The 19,198-nt window shown below is 48.1% G+C and overlaps 2 protein-coding genes across 2 annotated transcripts in view; one reads left to right on the plus strand and one right to left on the minus strand.

Moving 5' to 3' along the window:
- The first annotated feature begins 1,281 nt into the window (after nucleotides 1-1,281).
- zhx3b (zinc fingers and homeoboxes 3b) lies at nucleotides 1,282-13,750 on the plus strand. Its single transcript, XM_029723884.1, has 7 exons — nucleotides 1,282-1,542; nucleotides 7,501-8,462; nucleotides 8,654-8,770; nucleotides 9,083-10,819; nucleotides 10,987-11,820; nucleotides 12,242-12,509; nucleotides 12,645-13,750. Exons 2-7 carry the CDS (start codon nucleotides 7,680-7,682, stop codon nucleotides 12,653-12,655), a joined length of 3,750 nt encoding a protein of 1,249 aa, XP_029579744.1. The 5' UTR covers nucleotides 1,282-1,542; nucleotides 7,501-7,679; the 3' UTR covers nucleotides 12,656-13,750.
- Nucleotides 13,751-13,917: 167 nt separating this feature from the next.
- Nucleotides 13,918-19,198, minus strand: part of plcg1 (phospholipase C, gamma 1) — a 32,869-nt gene continuing 27,588 nt past the window's right edge. The window contains 10 exon segments of the mRNA XM_029724425.1: nucleotides 13,918-16,473; nucleotides 16,617-16,894; nucleotides 17,195-17,283; nucleotides 17,457-17,618; nucleotides 17,940-18,054; nucleotides 18,300-18,448; nucleotides 18,625-18,757; nucleotides 18,759-18,850; nucleotides 18,938-19,061; nucleotides 19,166-19,173. Coding sequence (XP_029580285.1) covers nucleotides 16,431-16,473; nucleotides 16,617-16,894; nucleotides 17,195-17,283; nucleotides 17,457-17,618; nucleotides 17,940-18,054; nucleotides 18,300-18,448; nucleotides 18,625-18,757; nucleotides 18,759-18,850; nucleotides 18,938-19,061; nucleotides 19,166-19,173 — 1,193 coding nt within the window. The 3' untranslated portion in view covers nucleotides 13,918-16,430.

A 19,198-nucleotide genomic window follows, 5' to 3' on the forward strand; every position in this document is an offset into this window, starting at 1 on the left:
GCACTGTACCACCTGTGAACCAGCTGCACAACACTATACAGCACTGTACCACCTGTGAACCAGCTGCACAACACTATACAGCACTGTACCACCTGTGAACCAGCTGCACAATACTATACAGCACTGTACCACCTGTGAACCAGCTGCACAACACTATACAGCACTGTACCACCTGTGAACCAGCTGCACAACACTATACAGCACTGTACCACCTGTGAATCAGCTGCACAACACTATACAGAACTGTACCACCTGTGAACCAGCTGCACAACACTATACAGCACTGTACCACCTGTGAACCAGCTGCACAACACTATACAGCACTGTACCACCTGTGAACCAGCTGCACAACACTACACAGCACTGTACCACCTGTGAACCAGCTGCACAACACTACACAGCACTGTACCACCTGTGAACCAGCTGCACAACACTACACAGCACTGTACCACCTGTGCATAAAGGTCAAGACCAGGAAGGAGGCAGATTGTAAATGGCATAGTCTCTAAGGTTGAGTGTAAGCCTTGAAGGCTTCGTTACAAGAACAACATGGATGAACGGTCTCAATCAATTCACTAGGTAATCTGAGATTGTGTGCTTTTCCTTTGCAGAATCTTGATAAAGTAAAGTAGGGCTTAAATACATCCCTATAAAAACGATCTGCCATTAACGGTAGGCCTATTCCAGCGTTTGATCATCTGGACCTTATGTGCTACAGATTTTCTGGCCCATCCACTACATTGAAAGTGATGTGTGCATGAGTTCACATGCAACTGGAAATATTGTCTGATGTGTCCGATAACCATGAGGCTGTGGTGGCATGATGAGAGCTGTTTCGCATTCACACCCCATGAGACACAATAACAGAAAAGTAACCTAGGCTAAAAACCTAGGGTATGAAAACACATTAGGCCTAACTCAGTACAGCAGTGGAGGCTGCTGAGGGGAGGATGGCTCATAATAATGGCTGGAACAGTGCAAATGGAATGGTATCAAACTATGTGCTTGATGTATTTGATACCATTCCACCAATTCCGCTCCAGCCATTACCACGAACCAGTCCTCCCCAATTAAGGTGCCACCAACCTCCTGTGGCATAGAGGTATAGACAAGCCTATACCAACTGAAAGGAAAACCTTTAACATCAGTAATTTAGACTACCATATTGAAGTTCACTTTTCTCTATTATGAAACCCCTCTCTCTCTAAATTCAAGACGATCTGAGGTCTTAGAGGTCGGTCATGACGTTTGTACCACGTGTCTGTCTCTATGCTGACTACGTGCGTCGTATTTCCCTCTCCACACGCCTCCAGAAGCTGTGAGAGCCATTCGAAATAAACAAGAACGACGGGGGCCATTGTGTCACTAGCCCAAGTGGCCAGTATCACGTTTATCACCATTCGAGGAAGAGAGGGGTACCACCCTACCTAAGTTGGCATCAACAAAGCCCCAAATCTCACGTTATTTATTTATTTTGTTACATATGCTTACGTTTATTTCTGACTTTTTTCCACAATCTGAACTCCACCTCTATCAAAGAAGGTAAGGTTTCTGTGAATGTCTTCTTAAAAACGAGTTTTCACCTTTTCAAAGTTGTGCGAGCGTTACCTTTATGGTGCTAATGTTAGCCAGCTGCATGTCGCTCGCATAAAATGGCGACAGCAAGGGGCGAGTAGTTTTTGGAGGCTTGTCTCTTCCCCTGTTCTGAATTGGTTACAATATTACAAAGATGTATGTAGCCAGCCTATTAACTTATCGCTCACTCCGCAATTCAGTGGAAGAACAACACGCGCCAGTTTTGTTACAATGTATCAATTAATTTTCCTGACTGTCTTCATTGACGAGATGTAATTTACAGGCTTTCCTCTTAAAATCACTCTCCCAATTTGAATTAATCACAGTTTTATCAGTTAACTACTGTAGTTAGTTATCATAACAACTTGCTTTACGTTGACGCACTCGCGTTACGGGTTATGTAGAATATGATATTATTGTAATCAGTCCATCATATTGCATCCTCGTGCACGATTTTGAGGAAGATGGGCTATGAAAGTTTAACTTTAAGATATATAATGTCATAAAATCGTTTGACCATGGCAGTTTAGTACGCTGTTATGCTATTTGTAATCTACAATTATTGGAGAATAAGACCAAATATACTATGTTTTTCCCATTCTAGATATGACAGAAATTGCCTGCTTAGTTATCAAATATATTTGGATGATAAATGCTTTCAGAATATAGTTTTCACTATTCTGTCCTTTCATATTTACATTCATATCTCGACTAATGCACTGTGTATGCCTGATAGCCTAGGCTATATGAATGTATGCAGCAGTAGCTGTTTAGGTAACTCCCACCACATGTCAACATTGCCATGCTCTCTGTGCATGATAGATATTAGTTCAAAGCTGTTCCCAAAAGGCTCATTTGTGTCTGATGTCCACATGATAAAACAGCCATAGAGCCCCAACTCTAATCCGGCTATCTATTCATCACCCCTACCATACCAGTTGCAGTACATTGTTGGGGAGAAAAAGGTAGACTAGTCATTTATGATTTGAAGGGGGGGGGGGTTCAGATGTGATAAATTAAATTATTTATTAATGCTTTGTTGGTGCATGTGCATTTAGTCAGTAACTGTGTTTTGTGTTGAATTGATTGCCTGAGGTCATGGTGGTGTGCCTATCTCCCTGATCTCACACACACACACACACACACACACACACACTCCCTTTCTCTCTTTGTGGCACAGTCTGCCAGGCCTGGTGTTGGCACAATGGCTTGATTGTATATGGACAGTAATTCAATATAGCATAGGCTACATTAGAATGATTCTAATAACTGACTCTGTTACCATCAGATTTGAAATGTGTCCCCAATGGCTCCATTGGCATTGTTGTTGTGAGATGTAGGCCATACAGAATAATTTAGCTGATGCATGCATGTGGTAGTTTAAACAAACCCTTATTTGTTTATAAATAAAAACATACAACTATTTGCCTGTATTTCATCAACATGTCTGGCAAGGGTAGCAGTTAAACATTTTCTTGCCCATCCTCATTTTTCAAATTAAACTTGGACTATTTTCTGTGTTGGCCTGCGTTCGTTTACCCACTGTTCAACTTTTATTCTCCACAAAACCCCACTAAGGCTGTCTGCTGTAAGACCCCTTTTCTATAGGAGGAGAGGATTGGAAGTGAGAGGAGAAAGGAGAGGAAGAGAGTGTGTGTGCCTGTGTCCAGAGCCAGCAGGTTTAGGTCAACAGTAACCGGCAGAGCACTGCCTGGCTAACAGCCTGTGATGTCAGCCATTTTAGGTTGGCCAGCACAGAGCATGGTGGTGCTCCGCCATTTTTCTCTCCCTACCCTCTTAACAATCCAGCTTTAAAGCCTGCACTGCCAGTGGCCACAGCAACGCAGGCTTTCGCAACCTTTTTGCAGCCGTTTGCGCTCCCTGACTTGAACACAGCCCAATTGGGATTCAGCAGCAGCTGAACTGTGACAATGTGTAGAGACAGTGTCATTAGGGTTTTGTTTCTGTTGCCAAAAGTGAAGAACAAATGATACAGCCAGAATGAAGGGAAACCTCAGAGACAAACATACGCAAGCCTCTGCTGTGGTGCCAGAGGAGGAAAAGGAGGAGGTGGTGGTGATGGAAGGATTACTACCACATACTCCTGGTTTAGAGGGAGCTGAGGAGGGATGTAGAAGGGTAACTGTAGTGGTAGTACGGTGGGAGTATGGATATTTTAAAGGGATAGAGGGTCTCAGGGAAACAACAAAGAGAACTTGCCTCAGTGCTCCCAGCTTGTCTCTCAGTAACGGTGGGCAGTGACCCAGGCGTCTGTCTGTGCAGAGTGTGAGCAGGAAAGGACGCCATTCGCCCCAGCCAATAGCGTGCGCTGGCGAGGGCGACCACACCTAGAAGACATGCACACCGCGTGAGTGAGGCACTGAAATAGGAGCAGGGCACGGACTCTCCAGTCACCACTCACAGGAGTGTGTGGAAAAAACAAGCCCACTAGAGCCAGGACCTGGATGGCATTTGAGGTGTGTTTGTTTGTGTGTGTGTGAGCTTGTGGGTGGATGCACGAGTGAGTGAAATGAGGAGAGTGGGAGGGAACTGGGGTGGGGGGGCAGTTGCCATGGGGACAGTAACATACCAGTGGCACTGCCGACCTGTCTCTTGGCCAAACTTATTCAGAAAGGGAGTGGGTCAGAGAGAAAGAGGAGGGGACAGAAAAAGGGGGGGGAGGGGTGAGGAGGCAAGCAAACATGGGAAGGCTAGGGGATATGGGAGAGTCTCTCTCTCACAGAGAGGACAGACAGATGGACACTGTCACGTGGACAGACAGGCATACAGCAGAGATGAGGGACAGGAGCCATAGTCAGGGATGTCATGCTGGCTGGGATGGCGTACGCACCCGGCCAGCTACGCTTCTAGACTATTTGGAGCGTTGGTCTCTAGTGTGTGGGGGCTAATATTGGCCTATACACTGAGAGTATAGAAGCAAGCCCACCCGTCGCTCTATCATACCCTGGACATGTGAGTTTGAGCACTCTACCTCTGACAGATTATTTGAGTGTCAGGACAATGACCACATTCTGTCTGTGTGGGTCACAGCGCGTAGTGTCTGCCTGTGTCGTGTGGGAAAATGGCCGTCCTACTGCCTCGGTAAACAAGCCTCACGCACAGGCATGCAGACAAGCACACACTCACACTCCCCCGTGCTCACACATAACCCGCATGCTCACACACAGGCACACTGATGTGCGCACGCACGCACCCACACTGACACACAATCAAGCTTCATGGTAAGTCTCACTGTGCTCATGGAAAAAACATTTCTGACCCATATTTTAGTTTTCAGCGGCTCTCCCGTATTAAGTCAACAGGGCTTGTCTGAGATCCGCTGAGATTGAGAGGAGAGGTTCACCAGTGTTGTACTCATACATGTATCTACTCAATTCTTTGTTCATGTAATCTCGGTGAAATGTTCCTCTCGGAAAATACTCAATGCAAAACTGCTTAACAAAAGTCCACCTGGAGAATGAGCTGTCCTCCCAGCTGTGTGTTGTTGTGTGAAGCTACAGTAGTCAGTCAGGGGTTAACTTAACGGTGGTGCTCCAAGGTGTTAATGGGGGGTTCACACACAGTTTGTGATCTTGTGTCTTTTAACTGCTTGTTGTAGCCAGTCAGGGGGGCTAGCGTGTGGTACTCGGCACAAAGGCAAACACGCACATATCATGCACATTCAGAAAAACACATGTGCAGACACACACTGCAGCCCAGCTCTCAGGTTGTGTCCACTGGCTGAAGAGCTTGCGGCGGAACATTCCAGTCTTCGCAGTCGACCAGGGAGGAGGGGGAGGAGAAATGACTTGATGTGATTGTAGTGCGAAGAGAGGCAGAGGGAGCAAGAGAGCGGGGGTTGGGTGGATGGGGGGTGGTATTGGGGCAGAAAATTCCTGGCTGAAACACCTAACTGCTTCCTCCGAGACCGTTAACACCCCCCTTTGCTTCTCCACTCTCACCCCAACCCTCCTGCCCATCCCCCACCAACCTCATTCCCCCCATCCCCCACCAACCTCATTCCCCCCCTCAGGCCCACGTGATGGATGGCAGGGCCTGCCCACCCCCCATAAGCCTTTGTGTTGGTCATGTGACTTGGCCGCCTTGGCAAAGCTGTGCCCCCTGATGCAGAACTGAATGGCAGGGGAGAGGGAGTGGCGGGTTGCAGAGAGAGGGAGAGGGGGGCAGAATAGCCAAAACGGAGGGCAGTTACTCCCTCTGGGGGGGAATCACGTTCCCCCCACAGTGGCAAAGGCCTGCTCTGCCTGTTAACCACTCGTACACCAGACACCAGTGTAGAGGAAAAGTATGATGCTTTGGAGAACACCGGAAAGTATTTTCAATCAGGGTAGCAATTTTACTTTTAACACAAAGTTTGAGGCATAAAAAACATAAGATATTGCTGTTGGTGAATATGTTACGGAAGGGACTGCTCATTGGCTTGCTGCGTAATATAGAAGATTCACAGTAGCAACAAAAGATGAAACGTTGTTTTCAGATTGGCATTTGCAATATCTTCAGTGATTGTATTTTCAACACATGACCCACTCTCTTTATTGAACAAGACTCCCCCATTGATAGAATCGATACAGAAGCGCTGATTAGTAAGTTAGGTCGAGCTTTTTCTCATAACTCCATTTAAACACCATGTCCTATTCGCAAAACATCCGCCACCTCAGTCCTCCAAAAGCGACTGCACCTTTAAGAGATTTGAAACTCAACACCCCTACACCATTTAGTCCGTAGCTCAGAGGCTCACTGGAACTTTGGTCGGCAGTTTGGGTCCAGTCAGTTGGGACTAGAAAATAACATGTTGCTCTTCGGTGCCATCAGGAGGGAAACACAACAGGTCTTAGAACAGTGTGTAGGGCTGACTTCATCTGACTATGGTTTCTGCTCCACCCTGTGTGTGTGTGTGTGTGTGTGGATGCAGGGAACTTGGATTAGAGGGTAAGATGATGCTGACCTAATTTGCACAGTGGACATGTCTGCCATGTGGCAGAGGTGAGAGACAGAGGTGTGTAAGCTCCTTATAAGGTAGGGGGATTCATTGTGTTGATGGAGGAGGCTTTGGGTTGAAGGACTGGTAGTGTGTGTGGTGCCGTTGGAAGTAATTGCCTTAGAGCTGTCCTCCAGTATTTCACCAATGCATCTTGGGAGGGAGGAAGTGAGGGGAAGGAAGGGAGAAGTCGCACACCTAACAGGAAGCTACGCCATTTTGTTGTTGTTGGGGGGGTAGTTATAACATAGGAAAAGTTTGGATAGTGTAGAGATTGAATCTGTGCCATTCGCACGCCTAATACGAATCCCACCTTTCCCCAAATGAAGGCTACCAAAATCCTGTGGAGTGAATGTCCCGCTACAGATTTGAAAATATTCACTGTTTTCTTTGGTGGTGTGAATTGTTTGGCCAGCCTATGAGTGTGGATCTGTCCAGAGTGGGTTGTGTTCCCTCTGAGGGTGTACTGTGTATGAAGCTGGGGAAGTTAGAGGCGTGGAGGAGAGAGGGGGTGGCCTGGGATAGCTCTCTAAAAAAAACTTTTTTTTACAGAAGAGTGAGAGACCAGGAGGGGAGCAGAGAGAAACACCCAATATTGGCCAATAAAACACAGCCTTGAGTTACTTGGCTTGTGAGTTGAGTTTTTAAAGGAGCAGACTGTATTTATTGACAAAGAAACAACACTGAAAATGATAGAACATTGTACCACAATTCAAGACATCTTTAAACCACATATTTCATATCAGAGCATGTTGGCCTTTCCTTTGTCTGTATCAAATTAATTTCATTACGTAGTGTAATATGCTTCTGGGACTCGGTATAAAAATGATTGACCTCTTCCAGTATGTGTATAGTATACAGTATAGTTTCATAATGATGACTTGAAGCTTAATTGTGTTTTTTTTCTCTCTCCATCTTGTTTTCAGTGCAAACACACTGAGACGTGAGCAAACCCAACTCATGGTCATGTTCCCCCACGCTCCCCTCCCAATGGCTGGTCCATAGTCAGGGCCCAAACTGAACCACAAACTGACTGCTGTACTCCTTGGCCGGCTACCACAACCCCCCCACCCCCCCCTCCTTCCCCACACTATCCGCTCCAACCATGGCCAGCAAAAGGAAATCCACCATACCCTGTATGATCCCCCATAAGACCATGCACCTCCGGGAGGAGCTGGAGCAGGACTCGTGCCTGTCAGACCCTCTCTCCCTCCTCCGACAGGCCCGGGAACAGGGCTACCCTTCTATGGGTGCGAGCGGTAACGGGCAGAGTCCCCGGGAGCGATCCCCAGGAAAATCCTCCAGGCCTGAGGGGGGCAATGATGTCAAAGATGGGTGTGGCACCTACACGTGCAGGCCGTGTAACTTTGAGACCCAGGACCTAAACCTGTTCCTGGACCACGTCTACAGTGGCCACCCGGACTTCAGAGCTGACCCCAGCTTCCAGTGCGTGGACTGTGGGGTGTCAGCGGCCAAATTTGAGGGCTTGGCCCTGCACAACGCCCAGGTCCACCCCAGCACATTGTGCACCACCCTGCAGCTGAGGAGGAGGGACAGGAGGGTGGTGGTGGAGCAGAGTCTGGTGACAGGGTCAGAGACCGGGAGGGACACAGAGATCACCATCACCAAGACCCCCATCATGAGGATGATGAAAGGGAAGTCAGAGTCCAAGAGGTTTGTGGTGTCCCATTCCTCTCCTGATGAACCAGACCCCCTCCCCATCTCCAAGTCCAAGGAGATGGAGAGAAAAGAGACCCCCACAGTGACGGTTACCCACGTCCCTACCATAGTGCACAACGGGACAGCCACCAAGGTCACGCTCCCCTCTGCTATCCAGATAGTGAATGGCTCGGGGGCTCTGCCCATGCTCAAGACTGCCATCACACAGGTACTTAGTGTATTTGATATTTACTGTGTTTCATGTCTTGGTCAGTCCATTACTGCAAATTACAATTGGTGCTCAATTAACTTCATTGAATTACATTGCCAGAATGTGTGCAAGTTTCCTCAGGGAGTTGAATGCAGTTCATATCAGACTGTGGACAATAACGTTTTTTTCCCTTCTATTCTCTGAACCAGGTGGTGTCAGTGGTCCAGAACAGGAACGTCTACCATCAGACAGCTCCCATCACAGTGTCCGCTGCCCTCTCCTCCTCCACCTCCTCCTCATCCACCTCCTCCAAGAACATGCCCAAGGTACAAACATTGATTTACTTCCTGTCATTTTACCAGGAGGCCTGCAGCTCTTAACATACCAATTTGTGTCTGGTGATTGACTTGTCAGTCCAGCTTTATGAAGATGTGCTAGGCAGTTCAAGTGTAATTACAGTATATGTACAGATTATTACATGGTTTTACCATGGAAATACATGGGTTTCAGTGCCTTTTGAGCTGTCAGTGTAAATCTTCTCCTAGTTTATATGAAATAGTTACATGAAGTAGTGTAAATTCAATCTAATTCCGATGTTGTTACTACATGAAATATATATTCTACCTTCTGTTGTGCAGGTGATGATCCCTCTGAGCAGCATCCCAACCTACAGCGCCTCTATGGACTCTTCCTCCTTCCTCAAGACGTCCTTCAGTAAGTTCCCCTACCCCACCAAGGCAGAGCTCTGCTACCTCACCGTGGTCACCAAGTTCCCAGAGGAGCAGATCAACATCTGGTTCACCGCCCAGAGACTCAAGCAGGGCATCAGCTGGTCTCCAGAGGAGATAGAGGAGGCCAGGAAGAAGATGTTCAACACCATCATACAGACAGCTCCTCCTAGCACCCAGTACCAGCCATTGAGCCAGACACACCACAGTCCAGCCCAGCACACCATCAGGGTCCTGCCTGCCTCTCTGGGGCCTACAGGGATCCCTCACATCCTCCAGGGCTCTCTGGTGGGTCAGGGTGGGGTGATTGTCACCCAGCCCATGATGGCCAACAGCATCCAGGTCACCAGTGCCCCCATGGCCCTGGCGGTCACACCCAAGCACCAGGCTGCAGCCCGCCCTATGATGCAGGCCCGGCCTGCTGCCGCCCTAGTGGCCGATAAGGGGATCAGCATGGTGGTGGAGAGCAGTAGTATTGGGAACAACATCATCATCAGTAGCCGTAATAGTGGAGGGAGTATCAGTAGTAGTAGAAATGGTGCAGGGAGTACTAGTAATGGTGGAGGGAGTACTAGTAGTAGCCGTAGTAGTTACAATAGCAGTAGTTTCAGCAGCCATGCTAGTGTTATTAACCTTAGCTTTGGCAACAACAGGGGAAACAGCATTTATAGCAATGGAAAAGTCATCAACGCCAATGGTAAAATCAACCATGCTATTGCTAATCTCAGTGGGAAAAGCAACAGCAATGCTATCAGCATGGTTAAAAGCAGCAGCACTGACAGTAGGTGCAACAACAGCAGCAAAAGCAACAGCAGTACTATTGCTAAAATGATAAGTGAAAGTCAAGTAACCGCTGATATTAAAAGCACCATGGACAACAAACCCAACAGCAGCAAAGATACTAACAGCAGCAGCTTGAGCAACAAGAAAACAATCACCACAACCAGTGGCCCCACAGCCACAACTACCCCTACTGCCACCCCCACCAGTAACCCCACCACCACCAGTAACCCCACCACCACCAGTAATCCTACCAGTAACCCCACCACCACCAAAACAGAGGCGGCATCTTCCCCCTCCACCAAACCTTCCTCATCTTCTCCGGCGCAGAGCGGGAGCACGGAGGCCAGTGGAACCCCCAGCTCCAGAACGCTCCCCAACACCTTCCTGGACCCCGGCTTCTACAAGAGCAAGAAGACCGTGGAGCAACTGAGTGCGCTCAAAGAGAGCTTCACCAACAACCAGTTCCCCAACCAGGAAGAGGTGGACCGTCTCATCTCCTTCACCGGCCTGACCGTACGCGAGGTCCGTAAGTGGTTCAGTGACCGCCGCTACCACTTCCGCAACCTCAAGGGGGGGCGTTCGAGCACGGGCGGTCAGGGGGGTGCTAGCGCAACGACCACACCCGGGTCGGCTAGCGCAACGACCACACCCGGGATGCCCCGTGGTAACAGTGCTACCCCCATGGACCTCTCGGATACTGCCACTCCCAGTGAGAACACTAAAACCTCCCAGCAGGGGTTGGCAGCCCTCAGCCCCCCTCCCTCACAGACACCCACCTCCCCCACCACCCCGTCCAGACGGCCACCCAGACCCCCCTCCCCGGACTTCACAGCCATCCGCTACAAAGAGAGGGACCCTCAGCAGGTGAGTGGTGGTGTGACTGATGATTGACTTTGCACACAGCTTCATTCTTTTCCCCCATAAGATGATACCATTTTTTATTATAGGTGAAGTATCCCATTAGTGTGTATTTACTGCCAATCAAATTGCTCACTGGGACATGAGAAACCTATGCTCGTCTACCCCACTAGGTGAGGGCGCTGGAGGCCAGCTTCAGCCAGGACCCTGACCCCCCTGGAGAGGAGGTGGACCGCCTCCGGGCCGAGACCAAAATGACCCGTAGAGAGATCCACGGCTGGTTCGCTGAACGCAGGAAGAGAGTCGCTGCTGAGAAGAAGAAAGAGGAGTTGGAGAGGGCAGAGCAAGCGGATGAGATGGAGGCAGGGGGGGAGGGAGGTAAGAGTAAGGATGATGTCGGGGTGAAGAAAGAGGAGGATGGTTCAGGCTCCGAGCTGAAGGTGAACCCCATTAAGATCAACCTGAAGATGCTCAAAGTGACTGAGTCAGATGGCAAACTGGAGTCTGAGGGAGGGCAGGCAGATAGCCCCACCATGCCTACCCTGTCTCCCTCCCCAGACCCAACATCAACCCCCACCCTTACCCCTGCTCCATCCACAATTCCAAGTCTAACCCCAAAGCCATCTCCATCACCTAAACCCTCCCCCTCTACAACCCCAAAACCAGCAGCACCATCTTCCACCCCTGCCCTCAAGCCCTCCGCGTCCCCCAAACCCTCCCCTATCCGGGGCAAGAAGACGTTAGAGCAGCTCCACCTCCTGAAGCAGGTCTTTGTCCGGACCCAGTGGCCCAGCGCAGCCCAGTATGACGAGCTGATCTCTTCTACAGGGCTGCCCAGGCCTGAGGTAGTGCGTTGGTTCGGGGACTGTCGCTACGTGCAGAAGAACGGCCAGCTGAAGTGGCTGGAGGCCTACCAGACCATGGTACTGAAGGAGGACTTCCAGAGGGGAGACACTCAGATGCTCAAGGCCCATCTGGAGGCCCACGGGAGTCTGGAGGAAGAACAGGTAGAACTCTAAATTGCCTGGGATAAATAGTTGTTATTTTAATCTTCATATTCTGAAGTACCCTTGCATGAGCTGCTCATAGGAGCAGGATTCTTTCTGTAGCTTGAGGCAGCTTGATGTACAAGTACACCCCCTGGACAGGACGCTAGTCTATCGCAGGGCCTTGCCCCCAATTTATCTCCTTAATGCTGCATGCCAAGCAGACTCCTTAGGTCCCATTTTTAGTCTTTGGGATGACTCAGCCGAGGATACTAAAACCACAAGGCCACATGTAATAACACCAAGAAATGATCATCATTAAATGACATGGTATTTGTGCACCTGGATGTAAAGTGTGTCTATCCTATCATGTTGCCTGTGTCTAAATGTTGAGTAGCAGAATGCCTGTCAATAGTGATTAGTAAGACTCTGTCCTCTGCAGGTGTTGGAGCTGGCCCAGGCTAGTGGGCTGACCGAAGAGCTGGTACGACGCTGGTTCTCTACCCAGGCTCCTATACTGCTGCAGGGGAAGGACAGGGGTGTTGCAGCCACAGAGGAGACACCCGTGGCAGGGGGACTAACACCCAACCCAGCACCCATGGAGGAAGGATCATCAAAGCCTGTTCAAGAGGAGAAGATGGAACAGTTGGTGTGTGGAGGAGCGAAAGATGAGAGGAGCGTGGACACCAAGGCTGTGAATCCTGAAAAAGGTAGTTATTTTTTATCTCCACCGATTTGATGTGTAGTCTCTTGGTATATGTATTTAGAATGTTGTCACATGACTGTCAAAGTAGCACTACATACAAGGTTTATTTATTGTATTTCTTTTTTTGTTTCTGTCACAGGAACAGACTGAGGGACCTTTGTCTAGGGCAGGGTTTCCCAAACCCCCCCGGTGCACGGTTTTGGTTTTGCCCTAGCACTACACAGCTGATTCAAATAATCAAAGCTTGATGAGTTGTTTCCATCAGCTGTGTAGCGCTAGGGCAAAAACCAAAAGGCGAGCACCCAGGGTCCTCCCCAGGACCGAGTTTGGGAGACCCTGGTCTAGGGGTGTTCCAGAGAGACAATGCAGGTGGTCTTTGCGAGTGCATGACAGCAGATGTGATTGTAACTGGATCACTAGAAATGGACCCTGAACTCCCCCCTTCCCACACAACCACCCCTTTTACTGGGGATGGACACTGAACACCCCCCCCTACCCACACAACCACCCCTTTTACTGGGGATGGACACTGAACACCCCCCCTACCCACACAACCACCCCTTTTACTGGGGATGGACACTGAACACCCCCCCTACCCACACAACCACCCCTTTTACTGGGGATGGACACTGAACACCCCCCCTACCCACACAACCACTCCTTTTACTGGGGATGGACACTGAACTCTCCGCTATGCTGAAGATGGCCACCCCCTCCTGTCTGCTTTCCATTTTTCCTACACCCCCACATCCTCTAATCTGCCATTTTCTTTCAAAAGAACAAGTTCCAGTTAAGTGCAGGATTTGCTGAGGAAGGGGGGTGTTTCTCTCCCCATCCTCTCTTGTGAATGGAGGGAGAGAGGTGTGGTTGGGATTTTGACTCCAGCAGACGTGAAAGGAGGGTGTGGGGTGTTAAAAAAAAAAAATCCTGACTGGACAGATATTGACCAATCCAATCCTCCAGTGGGAGGATCACTGGTGTGAGGGAGGGGAAGAGACTGACTGTATCCAATAGGTTTTTGGTACTGGGGTAACAGGTTTTTTTAATAAAGGAGACTTGAGGTGAATATTAATGTGTCCTTGTTTTAACATCAAGTGCTTCTGTTCTGTATGTCATGGACGTCTATCTTTTCATGGATCTTTTTCTTAAAGTGTAACATCTTGACTGACTGTAAAAGAAGTTCCAACATACTTAGGCCTGTTGTATACTTTTTACAGATATTTGCAGAATAAACAATGTAACAAATTGGTTTCCTGTCAATTATTTTCAAAGTCAATGTTTCAGAAGAGTTAATCATTGAGCAATTACTTCAAACCTCAGTAAACTGTAGGTCTACAGTTGCTTGATGAGCTATGACTTGTGAATGTGCACTAAACAGATGTTTATACATTAATCAAACAAGATCAGGCCAATCATAGTTGATTAAGTACTTTAATTCTCAGGCTTGAATATGTTGCATATGAAAGGCAAAATTAAAATGAATACTTCTCCATAGCTTAGGCACAATACAGAAAGGCTTGGTTTGTAAATGAGACCATCAGTTCCATTGTGATGCGTCTAGATCAAATGAAACAGGATTTCTGAATGAACAATGTAGATATATAGTTGTGTACATCGAGGCCCATGGAAGAAAGCACACTGGTCAGCATTAGGAGCGATGTAGCACAAGAGGGACAACTCTTCACAACACAGAGCGAAAGTGTGTGTGCATGCACACATTCCCTCAACCTTACCATGAAAGTTTGGAGATGGGCGCAAAACAAAAGGTGGCAAGATTCAGACCTTAGGTATTCAGTTCCAACCCCCATGTTCCACTTAACTAAATCCATATGGCTTCAAAAGGAGTTTCCCTCCATGGCATAACATTCTAAATACTGGTCTTAGAGTATTGTCTGCTCAAGGGGGGCATTGCATATCAATTGAAATATGACTCTGGCGTCCCCTACTCCCAGCCTAAACCATTGTGGGGGTAAGCACAAAAGTGCATGACCTTAGATTGGTTGCTGGGGGTGTTTGTCAGTCAGGAATGATCAATTGAGCTTTCAGGAACACCGATATACATTCAGTAAGATCTGCTATGGAGATTTACAAATTAAATCTCACTTGAATTACATTAAAAATGTGCTGTTATGAGTCATGTCACTATAGACCACAGTGATTTAACCCCTTCATGTCTCTGCAAGTCTAATACAGAAGTCTTTATCAGTCAGCAGTTCTGTGGCAAACAGCTGTGCTGAAATAATCTCCAGAAAATCTTTGGGAGCATCTGGAATGCCGCAATGGAAAAGACAAACATCCCCTCAGCTGAATAATATGCATACAAGAACCAGCGACCTACACAAACATTTAAGAACAGCCTTTCGATCGATACTGTCTATAGGATTACAGTTAGGTCCTTCTCTGCCAGCAATACTGCACTTAATTAGGTTAGTCGACTTCCTAGCGCGCTCTACTCTAAGATAATCTACACGCAAGCCCCTCAAAACCAGTTAAGACGGTACATTTAAGAGGAATGACGGTCTACAATTTAGACAACTTTAACACACAGGTACACAAAGATAACTGTAATGTCTTCCATTGACCTCGCCTTTCATTCCAAGTGGAAATGTAATGAAGTCCAGAGCAGAAACTGTAGACACTTGCTACAGTAAAACATTATTTAAAACAAAAACATGGCTCTGCACTGGCACCGGAATGTCTGCTAAAACCAAGCCCGTCTTGTAAACGTGTGGGCAGAACTGAACGCATCCAGTGGCACCCTGTCTCTCCACCCTCCGCCAAATATCCACATTGAAACAAAAAATGAAGGATGTGACTTCATCACTAGCATTGCTTACTGACAACTTTCAGGGACAGACGGGCTAGCCCAATTCCAGCACTCTACAATGCAGTATGGCATCCTAAAAAGGGAAAATAATGCCATGCTAATCTCCAAATAGGGTAGCACTTTTGACAAGGTTCTATATTTTTTTGGGGGGGGTAATTTGGGCTCTATTCAAGCCACATCGCAGAAGTTGAGTTTGACAGCGTGATTAGAATTTAAAGACAATGTTCCTGCGTTAGCAGTGACTGCATTCACTGTAAATGCTGCATTTGTCAGATCAATTACCTTTACATTTCTATCACAGAATCTGTAACACTTCAGCTTTCCAGATTGAATAGTGTATATGGGGTAAGAGTGTGAGTGTTTTTACTGTTAGCGACTGTTAAGAGCAACTGCTTTCACATCACAAGGCAGCCAACGGAATGACCCGTAGTTTTCAGAATGCAAGTTTGGCAAAATAAGAAAAGCCTATGTGTGTATATATAAAGGCTTGAGTTACTCCAGAGAGAGCCCTCGTGTTTTACACAATAAAAAAAGAAAAATCACATGAATGTTTAAAAGTTTAAATAAAAAGAATTAAAAAAACATGGAGACAGAAGCTCTTTAAGAGCAGGTTGGCTGCTGCCGTCGTCTGGCCAACAGCACAGCAGGAATAAATATATATACTCGTATACGCCAGAGAGAAGAGAAAAATAATAACCTAACGTGGAAAACAGTTTCAAACTGACACCTTCACAGCTCCCTCCCTCATCTCATCCCTCCCTCTTCCATTCTTCTTTCCGTCGCAAACCTTTGCGCTCGAGTCGAGCACGCCAAAATTCCCCATCGCCCGACATCTTAGCCGAGGGCTGAAACTTCTTTGCTTATAATTTTTTTCTTGTCATCTTTGTCTTCTCTCCCTTCCCGCCCCCTCCACCTCACACTCACTCCAGGAGGGGGACACACAGAGGAGAGAAAGAGAGCAGAGCAAGGGAGAGCTGCCTGAAATGTAGGCCAAAGCGGTGGTGGGCGTTTCCATAGAAACAGTGTTCACAGCAGTCAGTGACATCATCGGTACAGGGAGGAGCTGGGGGGGTTGGAATGCGCCCTGATTGGTCCGGCCTAAACGCGGTTCTCCCCGCCCACTCTGGTCCTGCGCATCATCCTGAGGGGGGGAGGAAGAGGGAGAGAGAAAGAGAAAGAGAAAGAGAGAGAGAGAGAGAGAAAGCAAGGACACGCTAAAATCTCACAAAACTGAAATGCACCAACACAGACAGATAGAAGTTACACATACCTCCTTACACATACCTCCTGTTCTGAGGGTCCAGGTCCAGCAGAGCCTCCTGTGATACTCTGAAGTCATCCAGAGGTGTCTGGTAGCGGGCCTCGAAGGAGCCCTCCCTGCCTCTGTAGGCCTGTGTCTGCGCCTGGGTCTGGGCTGCTGGGGACTGGGGCAGAGGGGACATGGAGGAGGCTGAGGACGTGGAGCCTGTCTCCCCCAGACGCTCGCGCCCTGTCTGGGTAACCACCGCTGCAGAGACACCTCCTACCGGCAGGAACGGGCTCAGCACCTCCCCATTTTCAGCCTAGTAGAGGGAGAGAAAATAAGTTGAAGGAGTGAATATTAGGGATGATAACAGTAACGCAATGTTTTCCAAAAACCCGCTGTATGTAAAATACTGTGTACTATAGCTTGGAAAATAAATGTGATTCTGGATGACAACATAATGATATGTTTCCAACATTGGGGATGTTTTCCTAAACAAGTTAAATCCTGTGTTATGTTTCCTTGCCAGGATACTAACGAGTAACGTGATACTGGTTAATCCGGCCCTAGTGGATATCTGTCAATGTGGAGTCAGTCCAGTGAGTGTACCAGTACCCACCCTGCTCCGGGTGATGTCCATGTGCACCAGCAGAGAGGCCAGCTCCAGATCCTCATTACAGCTGTTCTTCAGAGGGACCGACCGGTATCCTGACACAGACACACAGACACACAGACAGACAGACAGACAGACATGAGTCTAGTAATGCCAAAAGAATGATGATCTGAAATGCCAAACTATTCTGCTAGTCAGAGAGCCAGTCAGGGTGTATCGTACTTGTCTCAGCCAATCCGAGTGGACGTTGGTGCGATGCGAGACCTACCTGTCTTGAGGCTGTTGATGGGGAAGCTGGCCTGAGCCAGGAAGTTCTGGTCGCTGAACATGTCAATCTCGTACACCACAAAGCGCAGGAAGGCAAAGGCAGAGTTACACACGGTGAACTGGAAAGGCTTCCGAGGCCATGTGGGGTTCAGACCATTATCCGCTGAAGAGAACATGGAGAGAGAGAAGACTAGATCAGCCAAGTCCCCATTGTCATATATTGTGTGTGTGTGTGTGTGTGTGTGTGATGTTTTGTCCATCAGGTTGCCACACAACCCGTAGATATTTCTACAACTTTGTTTTTCCATAACTGAACAGGAAATAACGAGCTTAATTCCAAACCCATCACAACATCCTTGCCCTGTCCCTAAAACCTAGGACCCTTCTCTTCGAAATAACACTTGGTTCAACTAACCAACTATTAGCTAGATGTAAAGAACCTGATTGGTTGAATTAAGTTATTAGTGTAAGGTGTGTTACTCACCCTCTGAGTCAGTCTTCTGCTTGGCGCTGTCATATTCTGCGCCACACACCTCGAGCTCGATCAGCGGGCACACGATGCCGCGACCGTGTTTAGGCAGGTGACGAGCACCCAACACCTGAAGAGGACAGACAGTTTAAACACCTTCACACATTTTTATATCCTCGTGGGGACCTAAAATGTTCCCTAACCCCTAAGCTTAAGATAGCCGTTGGGGACATGGGAAATGTCCCATTGAGGGAGAATTGTCCTTGTTTTACAATCCTTGTGGGGACTTGTGGGGATTTCCACGAGGATAGAAGACCACACACACACACACACACACACACACACACACACACACACACACACACACACACACACCTCTATCTGCAAGGTGACTGACTCCAGGCCCCTCAGCGTGTGTCGGTCAAAGGGGTCAAAGTTGTCGTCTCTCATGATTGGCGGCTGGAGGACGTAGCCACTCCTCCCGTTCAACATGAACAGAGCCTGGTTCATCTGCATGGGCTTGTCTGCAGAGGGGAGAAGTTCAGTCAGTCATCTTCAGAAAGGTAATGTAAAGAAAACCAGTCACTTAAAAAAATGTATTTAGTTTCTATTTAAAAAAAAGGAAAAATCCCCTCTCCTACCCCAGTGTATCAATCCCCCTTCTCACTCAGTAACAACTCATCCCTCCCTCCCTCTGTACCTGCAGTCTGGAAGTTCAGCGCGACCAGCTGGGATCCACAGAGCCACATGGGCAGAGGGTCGTAGTTGGAGGAGTCCAGCCTCTGTCCACGGGGGTAGATACGGGACAGCTGCAGACGGTTGTACTGCAAGAACCCTCTTTCCCTTGATCCGGTTCACATACTTCTCTGCCTTGGTCTCCGGGAACGACGACATGTCCCGGAAACACGCCCGCTCTGTCCCAATCTCTACAGGAGCAAGGGGGGGATGGGGGGTGAGATATGCTTGTGTGTGTGTGTGACAGAGTGTGTTTAACTGTATAGACGTGTCCTTACTGTCCTCGTCGAAGGGTACAGGTCTACAGTAGATGACCAGGTCAGACAGCTCCAGAGCGATCTTCTTCCTTCTCTCCATCATCTTCCCCTCCTCCAGCTGACAGACACACAACTCAGTTTGACACTACTCACAGTCATTACTTCACAGACAACCACACGACTCAGTTTGACACTACTCACAGTCATTACTTCACAGACAACCACACGACTCAGTTTGACACTACTCACAGTCATTACTTCACAGACAACCACACGACTCAG

The sequence above is a fragment of the Salmo trutta genome, chromosome 30, assembly GCF_901001165.1.
Source record: "Salmo trutta chromosome 30, fSalTru1.1, whole genome shotgun sequence".
Classification (NCBI taxonomy): Eukaryota; Metazoa; Chordata; class Actinopteri; order Salmoniformes; family Salmonidae; genus Salmo; species Salmo trutta.